The sequence below is a fragment of the Capricornis sumatraensis genome, chromosome 5 (assembly GCF_032405125.1).
Source record: "Capricornis sumatraensis isolate serow.1 chromosome 5, serow.2, whole genome shotgun sequence".
Classification (NCBI taxonomy): domain Eukaryota; kingdom Metazoa; phylum Chordata; class Mammalia; order Artiodactyla; family Bovidae; genus Capricornis; species Capricornis sumatraensis.
In genome coordinates, this window is record NC_091073.1 from 17,515,285 (window position 1) to 17,530,214 (window position 14,930).

The 14,930-nt window shown below is 40.8% G+C and overlaps 1 protein-coding gene across 1 annotated transcript in view; it reads left to right on the forward strand.

The window, feature by feature from the left end:
- The window catches only part of ASB4 (ankyrin repeat and SOCS box containing 4), an 83,190-nt gene that overhangs the window by 47,597 nt on the left and 20,663 nt on the right, over nucleotides 1-14,930 (forward strand). Inside the window, exon 3 of the mRNA XM_068973454.1 lies at nucleotides 14,425-14,915. Coding sequence (XP_068829555.1) covers nucleotides 14,425-14,915 — 491 coding nt within the window. The remainder of the gene's footprint in view (nucleotides 1-14,424; nucleotides 14,916-14,930) is intronic.

The following is a 14,930-nucleotide window of genomic DNA, read 5'->3' on the forward strand; positions in this document are numbered from 1 at the left end:
TGGGAATGGTCGATCGGAAGCCGCTGGCCGCGTTTGTCAGAGCAGTTCCAGTGTAGAGGTGGGGACAGAAGGCAAGTTGTGATGGACCAAGGGAGTCGTGGGTGGTAAGGAAGCAGAGACCACACTTTCAAGAAGCTCAACTAAAAAGAGATCAAAGGAAATTGGAGAAAAGGAAAGAAAAGGATTGGGGCAAAAAACTGATAGAGAGATGTTGGATATAGAGTAAAGAGATATCATCTGTGGAGCAACATTTGACTTCTGGGAAGATGACCAGTTGCAAAGATGGAGGTACTTGTCTTGAAGTAGAGACCTCTCTTTCCTAACATGAAACAGAGAGGAGATAAAGGTAGGTATCAGATCAGCCAGAACCACTGTTTGTCTTACTGTAACTCCCAGAAACTCAATTCAGCGAGGGTAGAAGTAACTATGGTTTTTCCTGTGGTCATGTATGGATGTGAGAGTTGGACTGTGAAGAAGGCTGAGCACCGAAGAATTGATGCTTTTGAACTGTGGTGTTGGAGAAGCCTCTTGAGAGTCCCTTGGACTGCAAGGAGACCCAACCAGTCCATTCTGAAGGAGATCAGCCCTGGGATTTCTTTGGAAGGAGTGATGCTGAAGCTGAAACTCCAGTACTTTGGCCACCTCATGCGAGGAGTTGACTTATTGGAAAAGACTCTGATGCTGGGAGGGATTGGGGGCAGGAGGAGAAGGGGACAACAGAGGATGAGATGGCTGGATGGCATCACTGACTCGATGGACGTGAGTCTAAGTGAACCCCGGGAGTTGGTGATGGACAGGGAGGCCTGGCGTGCTGCGATTCATGGGGTCGCAAAGAGTCGGACACGACTGAGCGACTGAACTGAACTGAACTGAACTGAGAAGTAACTAGTGCTCGTCTACACCTCTTTCCTTCCCGGCTCATGGAGGGCCACACTTGCAGGTCTAGTCCTCTCACAGTTCAGCAGGATCATATGAGCCTTTGACTAGTGTCGTGTGAATAGAAGACGTGAGTCACTTCCAGGTTTAGGCAATGTAAGACCCACATAGGATTTTTAAAGTCCTTTTCTCCCCCATGTTGTTGCGGTACTGGAGGAAACCTCAGATAGAGATGGGGAAGCCAGAAGACCAAGGTAGCTTGGAGTCCTGATATTCTGTAACTACAGTGGACAATGTGAGAGTGATAAACAGACTTTTATCATATTCAGCCACTGAAGTTTGAGCATTATTAAGAAAGTGAAAGTGAAAGAAAGTGAGAGTCTCTCAATCGCGTCCAACTCTTAGCGATCCCATGAACTTTAGCTGGCCAGGCTCCTCTGTCCATGGAATTCTGCAAGCCAGAATACTGGAGTAGGTACTCATTCCCTTCTCCAGCGGAATCTTCCCGATCTAGGGATCAAACCCAGGTCTTCCGCAATGCAGGCGCAAGACCCGGGTTCTTTACCAGCTGAGCTTCCAGGGAAGCTCTCTAGCTACCAGGAGTGTTGTTACAACACTATAATTTAGTCTGTCCTGATTAAATCCTAGCCTAAGGAAAATTTAGAATACATTGGCAATCAAGAAAGAGTTGAGTAACTTCACTAAGGGAAGGATAGAAATGTAACTGGGCAGCAAGAACCAGTATTTCAAACTGAGTTCAACAGGGTGGAGGTATATGAACCTTCAACAGGGAAGCCTCGGGAGGCAGGACCAATAAGATATTTGGTAATGGTGATATTAACACAATTTGCTCCAGAAGATATAGGAATTGTGAGTGCCATCATGTTGGAACAGTCATCTGAAAAGATACTGTAGAGTGATGTCAGGCCAGATAAAATAAAGACTGAGCCTGATACCTATGTCTGGTGAAAATGGGAGAGTGACTGGGAGCTTGTGAAATGGTAGGTGAGAGTATAAAGAGTAACCTCATTGGGTGACATAAACCTTAACTGATGAGGGGTTGTACACAACGCTGAGAGAATGATGGTTCAGAAGCACCATTGTTAATCTAGGAGAAGGCAGTTCTCAACTCCAGACCTTGGAGGATGTAAGTATATAGAAATGGGGCTTTAGGGGAAATGCTGTTTCATTTAAGATTTCATTTAAGATAAGACTATGAAAGATACAGGAAAATGTATTTGCCTTAGACTGTAGATTGAAAGGGCAAAATTGAAACTAGAACAAAGCAGGCTGCTGAAAATGTGCTTTGGTGACAGTTAATAACAAACTTGACGCTGCACAAAATTGCATCCTTGACAAAGAAGCCAGCTTGAGAAACAATTGCAGAACTTGCAAAAAGTGAAAAGCCCTGAATATGAAAAAATCTAATCTTTGAATAATAGGTGTTTCTAAAAAATGCTAACTATTAATCATAAGCAAGACAATATATGTAAAAATCCTAGTGAGTGCTTGAAAAATAGCAGACATTATTAATATTTTCATAAAAGAACACTGAGCAAATTTGCTGTCTTTTTCTGCATAAAAGCCTATCCAAAACCCTAGCATGGTTTTAAACTGAAGCAGGTGAATTTCAAGCTAATGAGGAAGAAAGTGTCTCAGACAAAACTATTAGCTACTTAGGATTCTAAATTTCTACCTGCAGTTAATAAACTGAAGAAAATTCCTTCTCAAATCCTTACTGCTATAACCCATAAGAATGTTTTCTCCAAAAAAAGGAAAGAACACATTTCCATCTGTTCTTATATATACTGCAGGCCTCTATAACCAATGAGACTAATTACTGTTCACTTTGTTTTACCACAGTTTTTCTAAGAAAAGTGTAATATTTAAAGGTGATATTAAGAAGAATGCCATGAGTAACTTACCACTTTTTCACTCATGCATTTAGGATAGGCGTTTCAAAAACCATGAAGGGATTTTTTTTAAAAAAATCATTGACCATAACTTGTTAGTGGGTGATGAACATTTTGAGCAAAAAATATCTATAGCTTTCAATATATAAAAAAAATGTTCCCTTTTTGAATATGACCAAAACTTTAAAACAGGATAGAAGAAAAAATTTCCTGTATAAAAACCAGTTATTTATGTGAAGATGAAATAGATAAATTTTTTTCCTGGTAAAAATAAATGAAAAATAAAACCCGAGCCTAGATATATCTTCAATAAAACATCAGCTTTCAACAATGAAAGTAATACAAGTACACAAACAGTGAATAAATAAAAAGTAAATTGCTTGTTTTATTGAGCATAATACCCTCCATATTGTCACAAATAGAAATTTCATTCTTTTTTATGGCAGAGTAGTATTGTTGTGTGTGTGTGTATGTGTGTGTATGTATGAGGGAGATGCTTAGTAAAATAAGTCAGACAGAAAAAGACAAATACTGTACTTTTCACTTACATGTGGAATCTAAAAAACAAATATAACAAAGTAGAAATAGGCTCACAGATACAGAGAATAAGCTAGTGGTTAAAAAGGGAGAGGAGAGGAGAAGGGACAAAGTAAGTGAAAGGGATTGAGAGGTATTAACACAAACAAGCAGTTGCAAAATAAATGTCCCAGAGATGTAATGTATAGCGCAAGGAGTAAGTCAATATTTCATAGTAACTTTGTATGGTGTATAATCTATGGAACTATTGAATCAGTGTGTTGCACACCTGAACCTAAATAATATTGTAAGCCAATAAATAAATGTAGGAAAGAAGGAAGGAAGCCAGTAGCCAGGCCTCGTGGTTATATTACATGTATCATCACAGCCTGGTTTATTTTCGTTATTGTGTTTCTCACTATCTGAAATTGTCTTGTCATTTACTTACTGCTGGGCTGCTTTTTTCTTTCTCAACTAGTATGGAAATTCCCTGGTAGTAGGTCTCGAGCCTTTTTCATACTAGTCTCTCTCTGTTCCTGACACAGAACAGGCTGCGTGAATGAATGGATGAATCTTGAGATGAATACTTGATCCTTGTTAGCAAAGAAGGCATCTCAAGGAATATGGATGAAGTGTTCACTGTTGGGACCAAAGGTGTAGTAGCTTAAGGGGAAGTCAAAACCCCAGAGAATTCTGATAGCACGGTAGGATTTCTCATTTTTGCTTTCCTGACCTAAAGGAAAATGAAAGAGGCTGGACGGAAGATAAGGAAAAGAGAAAATTTAAATGTAGAAATGAGACTAACCACTTCCCAGTGACATTTATGCCACAGTATTTTATCAAATAATAGAGTGCAGCCCTAAGTCGAGGGATAATTCAGAATTCGAGAGTGTTCCCTTGACAGAGGGTGGTTGGCTCTCCAATGTAGGGTGCTTAAGGAAGTTATGCACAGAGAGAGCCGAAACAAAACACAGAACTAGCAGTGTTCACCTTGCGTCTACCTCTTGCAGCCGGCTGAAGGTCTGAACAAAGTGAAGATAGTCAACACTGTACAAATTCAGGTTTCTAGGAGAGAAAACAAGATAAACTGGTGGAGGGAAAGTCAGAGAAGAGTAAGATTCAAGAAGATTGCACTCTATTGTTTTAACTGTAATAAAAGGTTTGCATCTAATAGAAGGCTTGGATAACACTGTCTCCATCAAGAGTTAATAAGCTAAGAGAGTATTCTGTAGATACAACAGCTGAATGTGGATGACTGTCCACTCCCCTCCAGTACCAACTCCTGCGCTTTTGTTTTATAAGTTTATTATTTAGCTTTTTGCTTGAGTTTTATTTACCTGAAATTTAACACACATGCACACAAACATACACACACAGAGACACAAGATCTAATTTGTGCTTCCGCAGCATTGTTGGTCTTTGATCCCAATCCTTTATTAGATATTACATTATTGCTCCACTGACTGCACTGCCCCATCTGTCATTCCAGATGCTTTCTGGAAGCAGGTTTGTTTCTAGGCTGTACGTTCTTTCTCATACTCTATTTTAAAAATTGAAGTTTAGTCGATTTTCAATTTTGGATAAATTTCAGGTGTACAACATAGTGATTCACAGTTTTTAACGGTTACACTCTATAGTTGTTAAGAATATTGTCCATAATCCCTGTGCTGTGCGATATATCTTTGTAGCTTATTTATTTTATACATCACATCATAGTTTGTACCTCTTAATTTCCTACCCTCTACTCCCTTGCCTCTACCCTCTTCTCTCTTCCCACTGGTAACCACTAGTTTGTTCTCTGAATCTGTGAGTCTGTTTCTGTTTTATTTATTGACTTGTTTATTAGCTTCCACACATAAGTGATAACATATTATATATATATATATACACACACACACAGTCACTACATGTTCTTTATTCATTCTTTTGTTGTTGGACACTTAGGTTGCTTCCATGAATTGGCTACTGTAAACAGTGCTGCTATGAACATTGCTAAGTCACTTCAGTCATGTCTGACTCTGTGACCCCAGAGACGGCAGCCCACCAGACTCCCCCGTTCCTAGGATTCTCCAGGCAAGAACACTGGAGTGGGTTGCCATTTCCTTCTCCAATGCTATGAACATTAGAATGCATGTATCTTTTCAAATTAGTGTTTTCATTTTCTTTGGATATATACTCAGGAGTGGAATTACTGGATCGTATGGTAGCTCTATTTTTGCTTTTGTGAGGAACCTCCAAACTGTTTTCCATAGTGTCTGCACCAATTTACATTCCCATAAATGGTAGGGACCTAACAGAAGCAGAAGATATTAAGAAGAGGTGGCAGGAATACACAGAACTGTACAAAAAAGATCTTCATGACCCACATAATAACAATGGTGTGATCACTCACCTAGAGCCAGACATCCTAGAATGTGAAGTCAAGTGGGCCTTAGGAAGCATCACTATGAAAAAAGCTACTGGAGGTGATGGAATTTCAGTTGAGCTATTTCAAATCCTGAAAGATGATGCTGTGAAAGTGCTGCACTCAATATGCCAGCACATTTGAAAAACTCAGCAGTGGCCACAGGAGTGGAAAAGGTCAGTTTTCATTCCAATCCCAAAGAAAGGCAATGCCATAGAATGCTCAAACTACCACACAATTGCTCTCATCTCACACGCTAGTAAAGTGATGCTTAAAATTCTCCAAGCCAGGCTTCAGCAATATATGAACCGTGAACTTCCAGATGTTCAAGCTGGTTTTAGAAAAGGCAGAGGAACCAGAGATCAAATTGCCAACATCCACTGGATCATTGAAAAGCAAGAGAGTTCCAGAAAAACATCTATTTCTGCTTTATTGACTATGCCAAAGCCTTTGACTGTGTGGATCACAATAAACTGTGGAGAATTCTGAAAGAGATGGGAATACCAGAGCACCTGACCTGCCTCCTGAGAAATCTGTATGCAGGTCAGGAAGCAACAATTAGAACTGGACATGGAACAACAGACTGGTTCCAAATAGGAAAAGGAGTACGTCAAGGCTGTATATTGTCACCCTGCTTATTTAACTTATATGCAGAGTACATCATGAGAAACGCTGCGCTGGAGGAAGCACAGCTGGAATCAAGATTTCCAGGAGAAATCTCAATAACCTCAGATATGCAGATGACACCACCCTTATGGCAGAAAGTGAAGAAGAACTAAAGAGCCTGTTGATGAAATGAAAAAGGAGAGTGAAAAAGTTGGCTTAAAGCTCAACATGCAGAAAACGAAGATCATGGCATCCGGTCCCATCACTTCATGGCAAATAGATGGGGAAACAGTGGAAACAGTGGCTGACTTTATTTTTCTGGGCTCCAAAATCACTGCAGACAGAGATTGCAGCCATGAAATTAAAAGACGCTTATGCCTTGGAAGGAAAGTTGTGACCAACCTAGACAGCATATTAAAAAGCAGAGATATTACTTTGCCAACAAAGGTCCATCTAGTCAAGGCTATGGTTTTTCCAGTGGTCACGTATGGATGTGAAAGTTGGACTATAAAGAAAGCTGAGCGCCGAAGAATTGATGCTTTTGAAGTGTGGTGTTGGAGAAGACTCTTGAGAGTCCCATGGACTGCAAGGAGATCCAACCAGTCCATCCCAAAGGAGATCAGTCCTGGGTGTTCATTGGAAGGACTGATGTTGACGCTGAAACTCCAATACTTTGGCCACCTGATGCGAAGAGCTGACTCATTTGAAAAGACCCTGATGCTGGGAAAGATTGAGGGCAGAAGAAGGGGACAACAGAGGATGAGATGGCTGGATGGCATCACCGACTCAATGGACATGGGTTTGGGAGGACTTCGGGAGTTGGTGACGGACAGGGAGGCCTGGCATGCTGTGGTTCATGGGGTTACAAAGAATCGGACACAACTGAGCAACTGGAACTAAAGTGGTGTTAATTATAGTTTGCTTGAATAGCTGGTAGGATAAATACACCCCTTTCATCATCTCTTCTTTCCCTCTTCTTCTTTTTTTTTTTTTTTACAAAATTGATTTGTTCATTACTTTTTGAAAAATTATGTAAAAAATATTTGAATTACACTGAAATTATAGGTTAATTCAGGGAGAATTGCCATCTTTTACACTATTGAATCTATTAGTGAACATAGCGGCACTTTACATCTAAGTCCTTTGCCTTCAGTAAAGTTTTAATCATATTCTCCACAGTGTCTTGTTTATATCCTAAAAAGTAAACAAGAAAAACATAAGCAACTTGATGAAAAATGGGCAGAGACTATGAATAGGCAATTCATATAAGTGAAAATCTTGTTGCCTGTAGACATATGAGAAAACACTACCGCTAACAAGGGGAATGCAAATTAAATCAAAATACCATTTCATACTGTCTAATTGGCAGACAGTAAACAGTGTGATGGTATCAAGTGTTGGAAATGATGTTGAACCTTTAAACTCTACTGATGGACATATAAATTGATATAACACTGATGAGTAGAATATGGTTGAAAATGTTCATATGCTATTACTACTAATTCAGTTTCTCTCTATAAAGAAACTCCTGCATGATTTAAAAGATATTTGTTATTATAAAATGCTAAAACAAGTGTCTTTAGTAGCGAAATGGCTAAACTGTAGTTTAATTACGCAATATAAATCTGTTCAGCAGTTGAAATGAAAAAAACAAAAATCAGTTCTCTGCTCAAAAACATAACATGGCTGACAAGAGAGGTTGCAAAAGTGAGTACCACTTACATGGTTTTTAGGAAAACACAATAAAAGAGTTTTATGTTGTTTATGGATACGTATGTGAGTAATGGGCTTTCCAGGCGGCTCAGTGGTAAAGAATTCACCTGCCAAAGCAGGAGACAAGGGTTCGATCTCTGATCCAGGAAGATTCCCTAGAAAAGGAAATGGCAACCCACTCCAGTATTCTTGCTGGGAAGTCCCATGGATAGAGGAGCCTGGTGGGCTGCAGTCCATGGGGTTGCAAAGAGTCAGATATGACTGAGCACGTGCGCGTGCACACACACACACATACACACACCTGCGCGCGAATAATAAAAGAACAAAAATTTACAAAGGATGACAAAAGTCAGCTTTAGAATAGTAGTTACTTCTGAGGTGAAAGAAGGGGAGGGAAGAAAGGAGAAAAGGGCTAGGTTTGTCTCTTTTTTTTCTGTAAAATCCTTCCTTAGAAAAAAGAAAACCAAAGCAAATATAGCAAAGATTAGTATCTGTCAAATATGGATAGAGGTATATAGATATGTATTATATTTTCTGAGATTTTCTGTATTTTTAAGTTCTTTCATAATTTTTTTTTAAAAAGCTTAGATTTAGCACTGATGTAAAAATAGATATTTAGATGTTGTAACACAGCAGATTTCTAACCTAACTCCATTGTACATATGTAAACATAAAATACTTTTGAATTGTAAATAAACATGGAAATTTCCAGGAATAGAGCTATGCAGCAAATCAAGGCAAAACTAAACCAAGATTTCTTTTCTCGTTTGAAACACCATTCATTATGGCAATGACAGGCGTGGTATTTGAGTTACGGTACAAACCCCTGTGTCAATTCAACGATAGAGTTGCTGGGAGTGTACATATGGATTCAAACAAATAAACGTTTCATGAAATCATCTAGGATAGTCAATAACTTATTAAAATTTATACCACATCATTGTAATGTATATTATTTTTAACAATCGTAACTATATTTATGATTATCAGAAGCTACTTTTATTTTGCCTTTACATGTTAGCTAGGTACTAGGTTTATTTTTAAAAGATTACGCATGAAAGTGGATGATGTATATTATTTATGAATTTCATTGTGGAATAGAAAAGGCACGTCTCAGAGGGTTGCGAAGCACTGGTCTGGCCTCATCTTCCATCTCTCCACTTACATACAAAAGTCTGTAAAAACAAAACTCAGCAAGAAATCAAGTCGATCAGGACAAGGAGGGAGGCGGGCGCTGGCTTAGGGCTGGAGTAAAGACGTGGCTTCGCGGAGTCTGGGAAGATGAAGCGGTGACGGTTTCTGCGGGAACCGAGGCCTGGCCCCACGGAGTTTCGGAGGTGGTAGAACTTGGCCGGGAAGGTGGGTTCTTTGGAAAGCGTGCTTCTGAGGGCCAACTCATGGCCTGTAGAAAGCAGCAGAGCCCAGCAGAGGGAGCCATACGATGATGGACCACGGGTGATCAGCCAAGTCAACAAATGGGTCCTGGGAGGTAGTTTAATTTTACTTGGAAAAAAGGAAATGTGAGGTCTCATAACTAGGATTCATATAATTGATTCCGTCTGTTGAAGGGTGATGAAGGAGCCTATCATGCAGTATGGGAGAACAGGAAAACTTTAATTTTCACGGACACTGTGTCCCTCCTGGGGACCGTGTCCCTGCTTTCCTGGCTTCAGGGGCATCAGAGTGCCATTCCTGTGGCCAGTGTCCTCTCTGTGCCGCCCTTACCCTATGTCCCCTCTGCATCTTATTCTCAGTGCACACAAATCTCTTCTTCTTTGCCTACCGATGAAGTCTAAAAGTCCTGGTTCTTTATAAAGCAATGCAAATTAAAAATTTTCTGTCTCATTTGCTACCGTTTCAGACTAGTTCTGGAGTCTATCTTGCATAAATTAGAAAGGTCATGAAGGTCTTTCTCTCATTAGAAGTTACTTTACCCCAGAAATAACTTACTGTTCTTCCCTAAAATGAAAATTGCTACAAATTTTGTGGGGCTATAGTTTACAGAAATATAAAGAAAACTTTTCAAGAAACAGACTGTGTTCCTACATGAAAAGACTCTATATTGTAAGAATATCAATTCTTCCTAAGTTGGTAAGCACACCACAATAACTTCCACGTGAATTAAATGTTAAATGTAAAATATATACAAATTAAATTGTAATTAATCTGGCTAACGTTGAAACCTCTGAGAGGAATACGGCATTCTAATACCAAAATCAAAAACAAATGCTCAAAAAAAAATACAAAGGGATTTTTTGATACCATTTTTTACTTCCAAAATTGCAAAAAAATTTTAACTATGTATCTACATACTAGGTGAGTAAAACAGCACTCATTCACCAATGAGAGATAGTTCAGTTCAGATCAGTCACTCAGTCATGTGACCCCATGGACTGCAGCACTCCAGGCTTCCCTGTCTATCACCAACTCCCGGAGCTTATTCAAGCTCCTGTCGATCAAGTCACTCTTTAAATAGCTCAGATGTTTCAGCTTAATGATTCCATCTGGGGGGAATTTATGTATGGATGTGAGAGTTGGACTGTGAAGAAGGCTGAGTGCCGAAGAATTGATGCTTTTGAACTGTGGTGTTGGAGAAGACTCTTGAGAGTCCCTTGGACTGCAAGGAGATCCAACCAGTCCATTCTAAAGGAGATCAGCCCTAGGATTTCTTTGGAAGGAATGATGCTAAAGCTGAAACTCCAGTACTTTGGCCACCTCATGCAAAGAATTGACTCATTGGAAAAGACTCTGATGCTGGGAGGGATTGGGGGCAGGAGGAGAAGGGGACGACAGAGGATGAGATGGCTGGATGGCATCACGGACTCGATGGACGTGAGCCTGAGTGAACTCCGGGAGTTGGTGACGGACAGGGAGGCCTGGTGTGCTGCGATTCATGGGGTTGTAGAGTCGGACACGACTGAGCGACTGAACTGAACTGAACTGATGCTAAGGAAATAATCTTAAAATTTACATATAAATTTATCAATTGTAGTATTAGTCATAAGATCAAAACTTTGGAAAAAAGTCTTTACATGTAACAGTAGGGTAAACTGACTCTGTGGAATATTATGTCATTATTTTAAAATAATATTTTAAATGATAACAATATGGAAATGCTTTATAATAGTAAATAAAAAGCAGTGTTTGTTTAAACATATTGAAATATATCTAGACTAATTGTTAATTAGGGAAACATAACATTCAAACACAATGAGGTATCACTATGTACTCCCATGCTGCTGCTGCTGCTGCTGCTGCTGCGTCACTTCAGTCATGTCCGACTCTGTGCGACCCCAGAGACAACAGCCCACCAGGCTCCCCCGTCCCTGGGATTCTCCAGGCAAGAACACTGGAGTGGGCTGCCATTTCCTACTGGCTAAAATTAAACAGATTGAAAACCCCAAATGTTGGTGAGAACCCTCACACATGGCTTATGGGAGTGCAGACTGGTACAATACCTATTTTAAAACATCTAATGATATTGGGGGGATGCCATGGAGGAGGGCATGGCAACCCACTCTAATATTCTTGCCTGGAGAATCCCATGGACAGAGAAGCCTCGCGGGTTACAGAGTCAGACATGACTGAGCAACTGAGCACGCACACAGACACAATACACAGTTTATATTATATTATGCTGTGGGCTTCCCAGGTGGGGCCGTGCTAAAGAATCTGCCTGCCAGTGCTGGAGACGTAAGGACATGGGTTTGATCCCTGGGTCCGGAAGATCCCCTGGAGAAGGAAATGGCAACCCATTCCAGTATTCTTGCCTGGAAAGTCCCATGGATAGAGGAGCCTGGTGGGCTACAGTCCACGAGCCACAGAGTCACGAAGAGTCAGACAGGACTGACTGAGGGACTGGGCGCACACACAAACACTCAGGGCGTGTTATATATTATGGGTGGAATTGCGTCCCCTGTTTGGCCCCCTAAAAAGAAGATATGCTGAAGTCCTCATCTCTGGCAGGTCAGTGTGTGACCTTGTTTGGATACGGGGTTGTTGCCGATGTAATTCATTAAGATGAGTGGAGCAGCCTGGGCCCTTGTTGCAGTACGACTGATGTCTCTGTAAGAAGACAGCCTTGTGAAGACACAGAGAGGACCACGTGAATATGGCGGCAGCCCCTGGAGGGTACATCCACAAGCCAAGGCACACCAAGGATTGCTAGCCATCACCGGAAGCTCAGAGCGAGGCACGAGACAGAGTCCCCCTTTAAACTCTCTCAGAAATAGCCACCTTTATCAACACTTCAATTTCACTTCTGATCTCTAGACTCGTGTACAAATTTCTGTTGTTTGTAGCCACCTAGTTTGTGGCATTTGATTGGCAGCTCTAGGAAGCCAATACACATTTTCACATTAAAGATGTATATATTTTTACATTCCCAAAATTTATGTTTATGGTCTGTAATTTCTTGAATAAATCACAAAATTTTAAATAAGAAGTAGTCAAATCATTCTACTTTATGTGTAGTTCCTGAAAAAGTTCACTCAAAGACACAATTCAAATATAAAAACAAAGCTCTCCGATTCAGGAAAACAAACCAGGCAGTGTATCTAGTTGTAGCAAGAGGTCAAGGATCCATTGTAAATGTCCAAATACATTAAAAAATAAAGGACGTGGTTTGTTCCAAGTTGGCCTGTAAATTTCACCCTGACCCTCTGATTCCCTTTCTTACTGGAAATTCTCCAGTGTCTGAAGTGACCCTGCACTGGCTTCTGGGAAGACATTCATTTCATTTCACTCTAGGGCACAGAAAGGCTGACCAGAAAGCTCTGACCCAGAGCTGCTCCAGGGTGGAATCCTGATGAACACGGATGGCAGATCTTCATGAGTGACCATCTTTGCTTATAATTCTGCTGTCTGAAGTTAGGAGCAGAGACAGTCTCAGACTTTACAGAACGATGTGCTTTCAGAAACCTCACTAGGGGTTGGATTTTGTGTTAGACAGCAGGCAAGCTGGTAGGAGTATCCCCTTTCTTAAATGTGTTCCATATGGTCAGAGGGTGCCGTGAAAAACGGCATAAAGGAGCAACACACGGAGAACAGATTTTTTAAATTAACAAAATGCAACATGACTTCTCTGTTGCTTTCAAGTTTCCAAATATCCAAGGACAGCAAAGCAAACAAGAAATTGTAAAGAAATTAATGAGGTAGAATGGCACAGTGGTGAGAGATTATGAAGCCAGGCTGTCTGCTTTCAAACTTCTGTTCTATTGCTTCTTAGCCTGGTATAGGTATTAGCCTAAGTACAACTTTCTTCATCTGTAAAACTGGGATAAAAATGCACCTCCTGCGAAGAGTTGCTAGGGAGATTCCATGAGGACTGTGAAAAGCATTTAGCCCAGAATGTTGTACATGGCAAGTGCTTAATAAATATTAGTTGCTACCTTAATAATAATAATGATACAAGTCTTCCCAGATTTATCCTTGAAGTGACTATAAACATTTCCAATAAAACTGATTATAGAGTAGACACCCGGGTCATTTAGCTTACCCCAATTAAACTAGGATGAGAAGGAAAATTTCAGTTTCTCAGATTGATCATTCTAGTACTTAACTTTCCAATCAGAAAAAAATAAAATTTACTCATTTTCCTGGTCTGTTAAATAAGTGGTTGGATTAAGTAATTTCTAAGGAGATTTCCAAGCACTCATAATTTGTATTTCTAAATAGCCATTGTTGACGATAAATTGCACGTTAACAGTCTTTCTTTTTTTTTCGATGCGTGTTTTATTTTCCCAGCTTCCATTATTTTCCTTTCAAAATGTGGCCTTTCGTCTAGTTTGGTCATTAGAGTATTTATTCTTGCTCCAGTTGTGTTCCAAAGGAGCCTCATAGAATTCAGCAGCTTGATGTTGTCAGTGTTCAGTCAGAAGACTGAATTTCTATACCACTAAAGTTCCCTTGTACCAAGTTTTCAGGTTTAGCTGCTTGGGAAGAAAAAAAAAAAAAAGACATGATGTTTAAGAAATCTCATCAAGAAATTGATGACTTTTAAAGCCACACATATAACCTATAAGCCTCAAAGATTGTGAGATAACCTTTATTTATTTATTTTTTAGTACTTGCTATTTTATAGATAAAAGCTATTTGGTTATCAGAATCACTTTGTATTTGCCAATCCACCTAGGAGTAGGAACCAGAACTCAACCGACAATGCTGCAGCGCACAGTCCTAATCCTTCCTTCTCAGGCCCCCTCCCATCACCCCATATATTTACTGCTTGCCCAGAAGGTGGCACTGTCGTTTCAAAGCAGTGGCTCCCATGGGGTCCAGAAATGGAACTTGGAAAAATGGGTAGTGGGAAGCAGCGAGAAAAGGCCTGTTTAATGAGCCTTGTGAGTAATGGTAAAATATGTTTAAATAATTGTCTTCTTCAACCTCCCTTTCTAGGGGCGAACGTGAACATGAAGACCAACAACCAGGATGAGGAGACGCCCTTGCACACGGCTGCCCACTTCGGCCTCCCCGAGCTGGTGGCCTTCTACGTGGAGCACGGGGCCATCGTGGACAGTGTGAATGCCCACATGGAGACCCCGCTGGCCATCGCAACCTACTGGGCCCTCCGCTTCAAAGAGCAGGAGTACAGCCGGGATCATCACCTCATCTGCCGCATGCTGCTGGACTACAAGGCGGAGGTCAACGCCCGGGATGACGACTTTAAATCTCCGCTCCACAAGGCGGCCTGGAACTGCGACCACGTGCTCATGCACATGATGCTGGAGGCTGGTGCAGAGGCCAACCTCATGGACATCAACGGCTGCGCGGCCATCCAGTACGTGCTGAAGGTCACCTCCGTGCGGCCCGCCGCCCAGCCTGAGATCTGCTACCAGCTGCTGCTGAACCACGGGGCTGCTCGCATATACCCTCCACAGTTCCATAAGGTGAGGCTGCCGCGT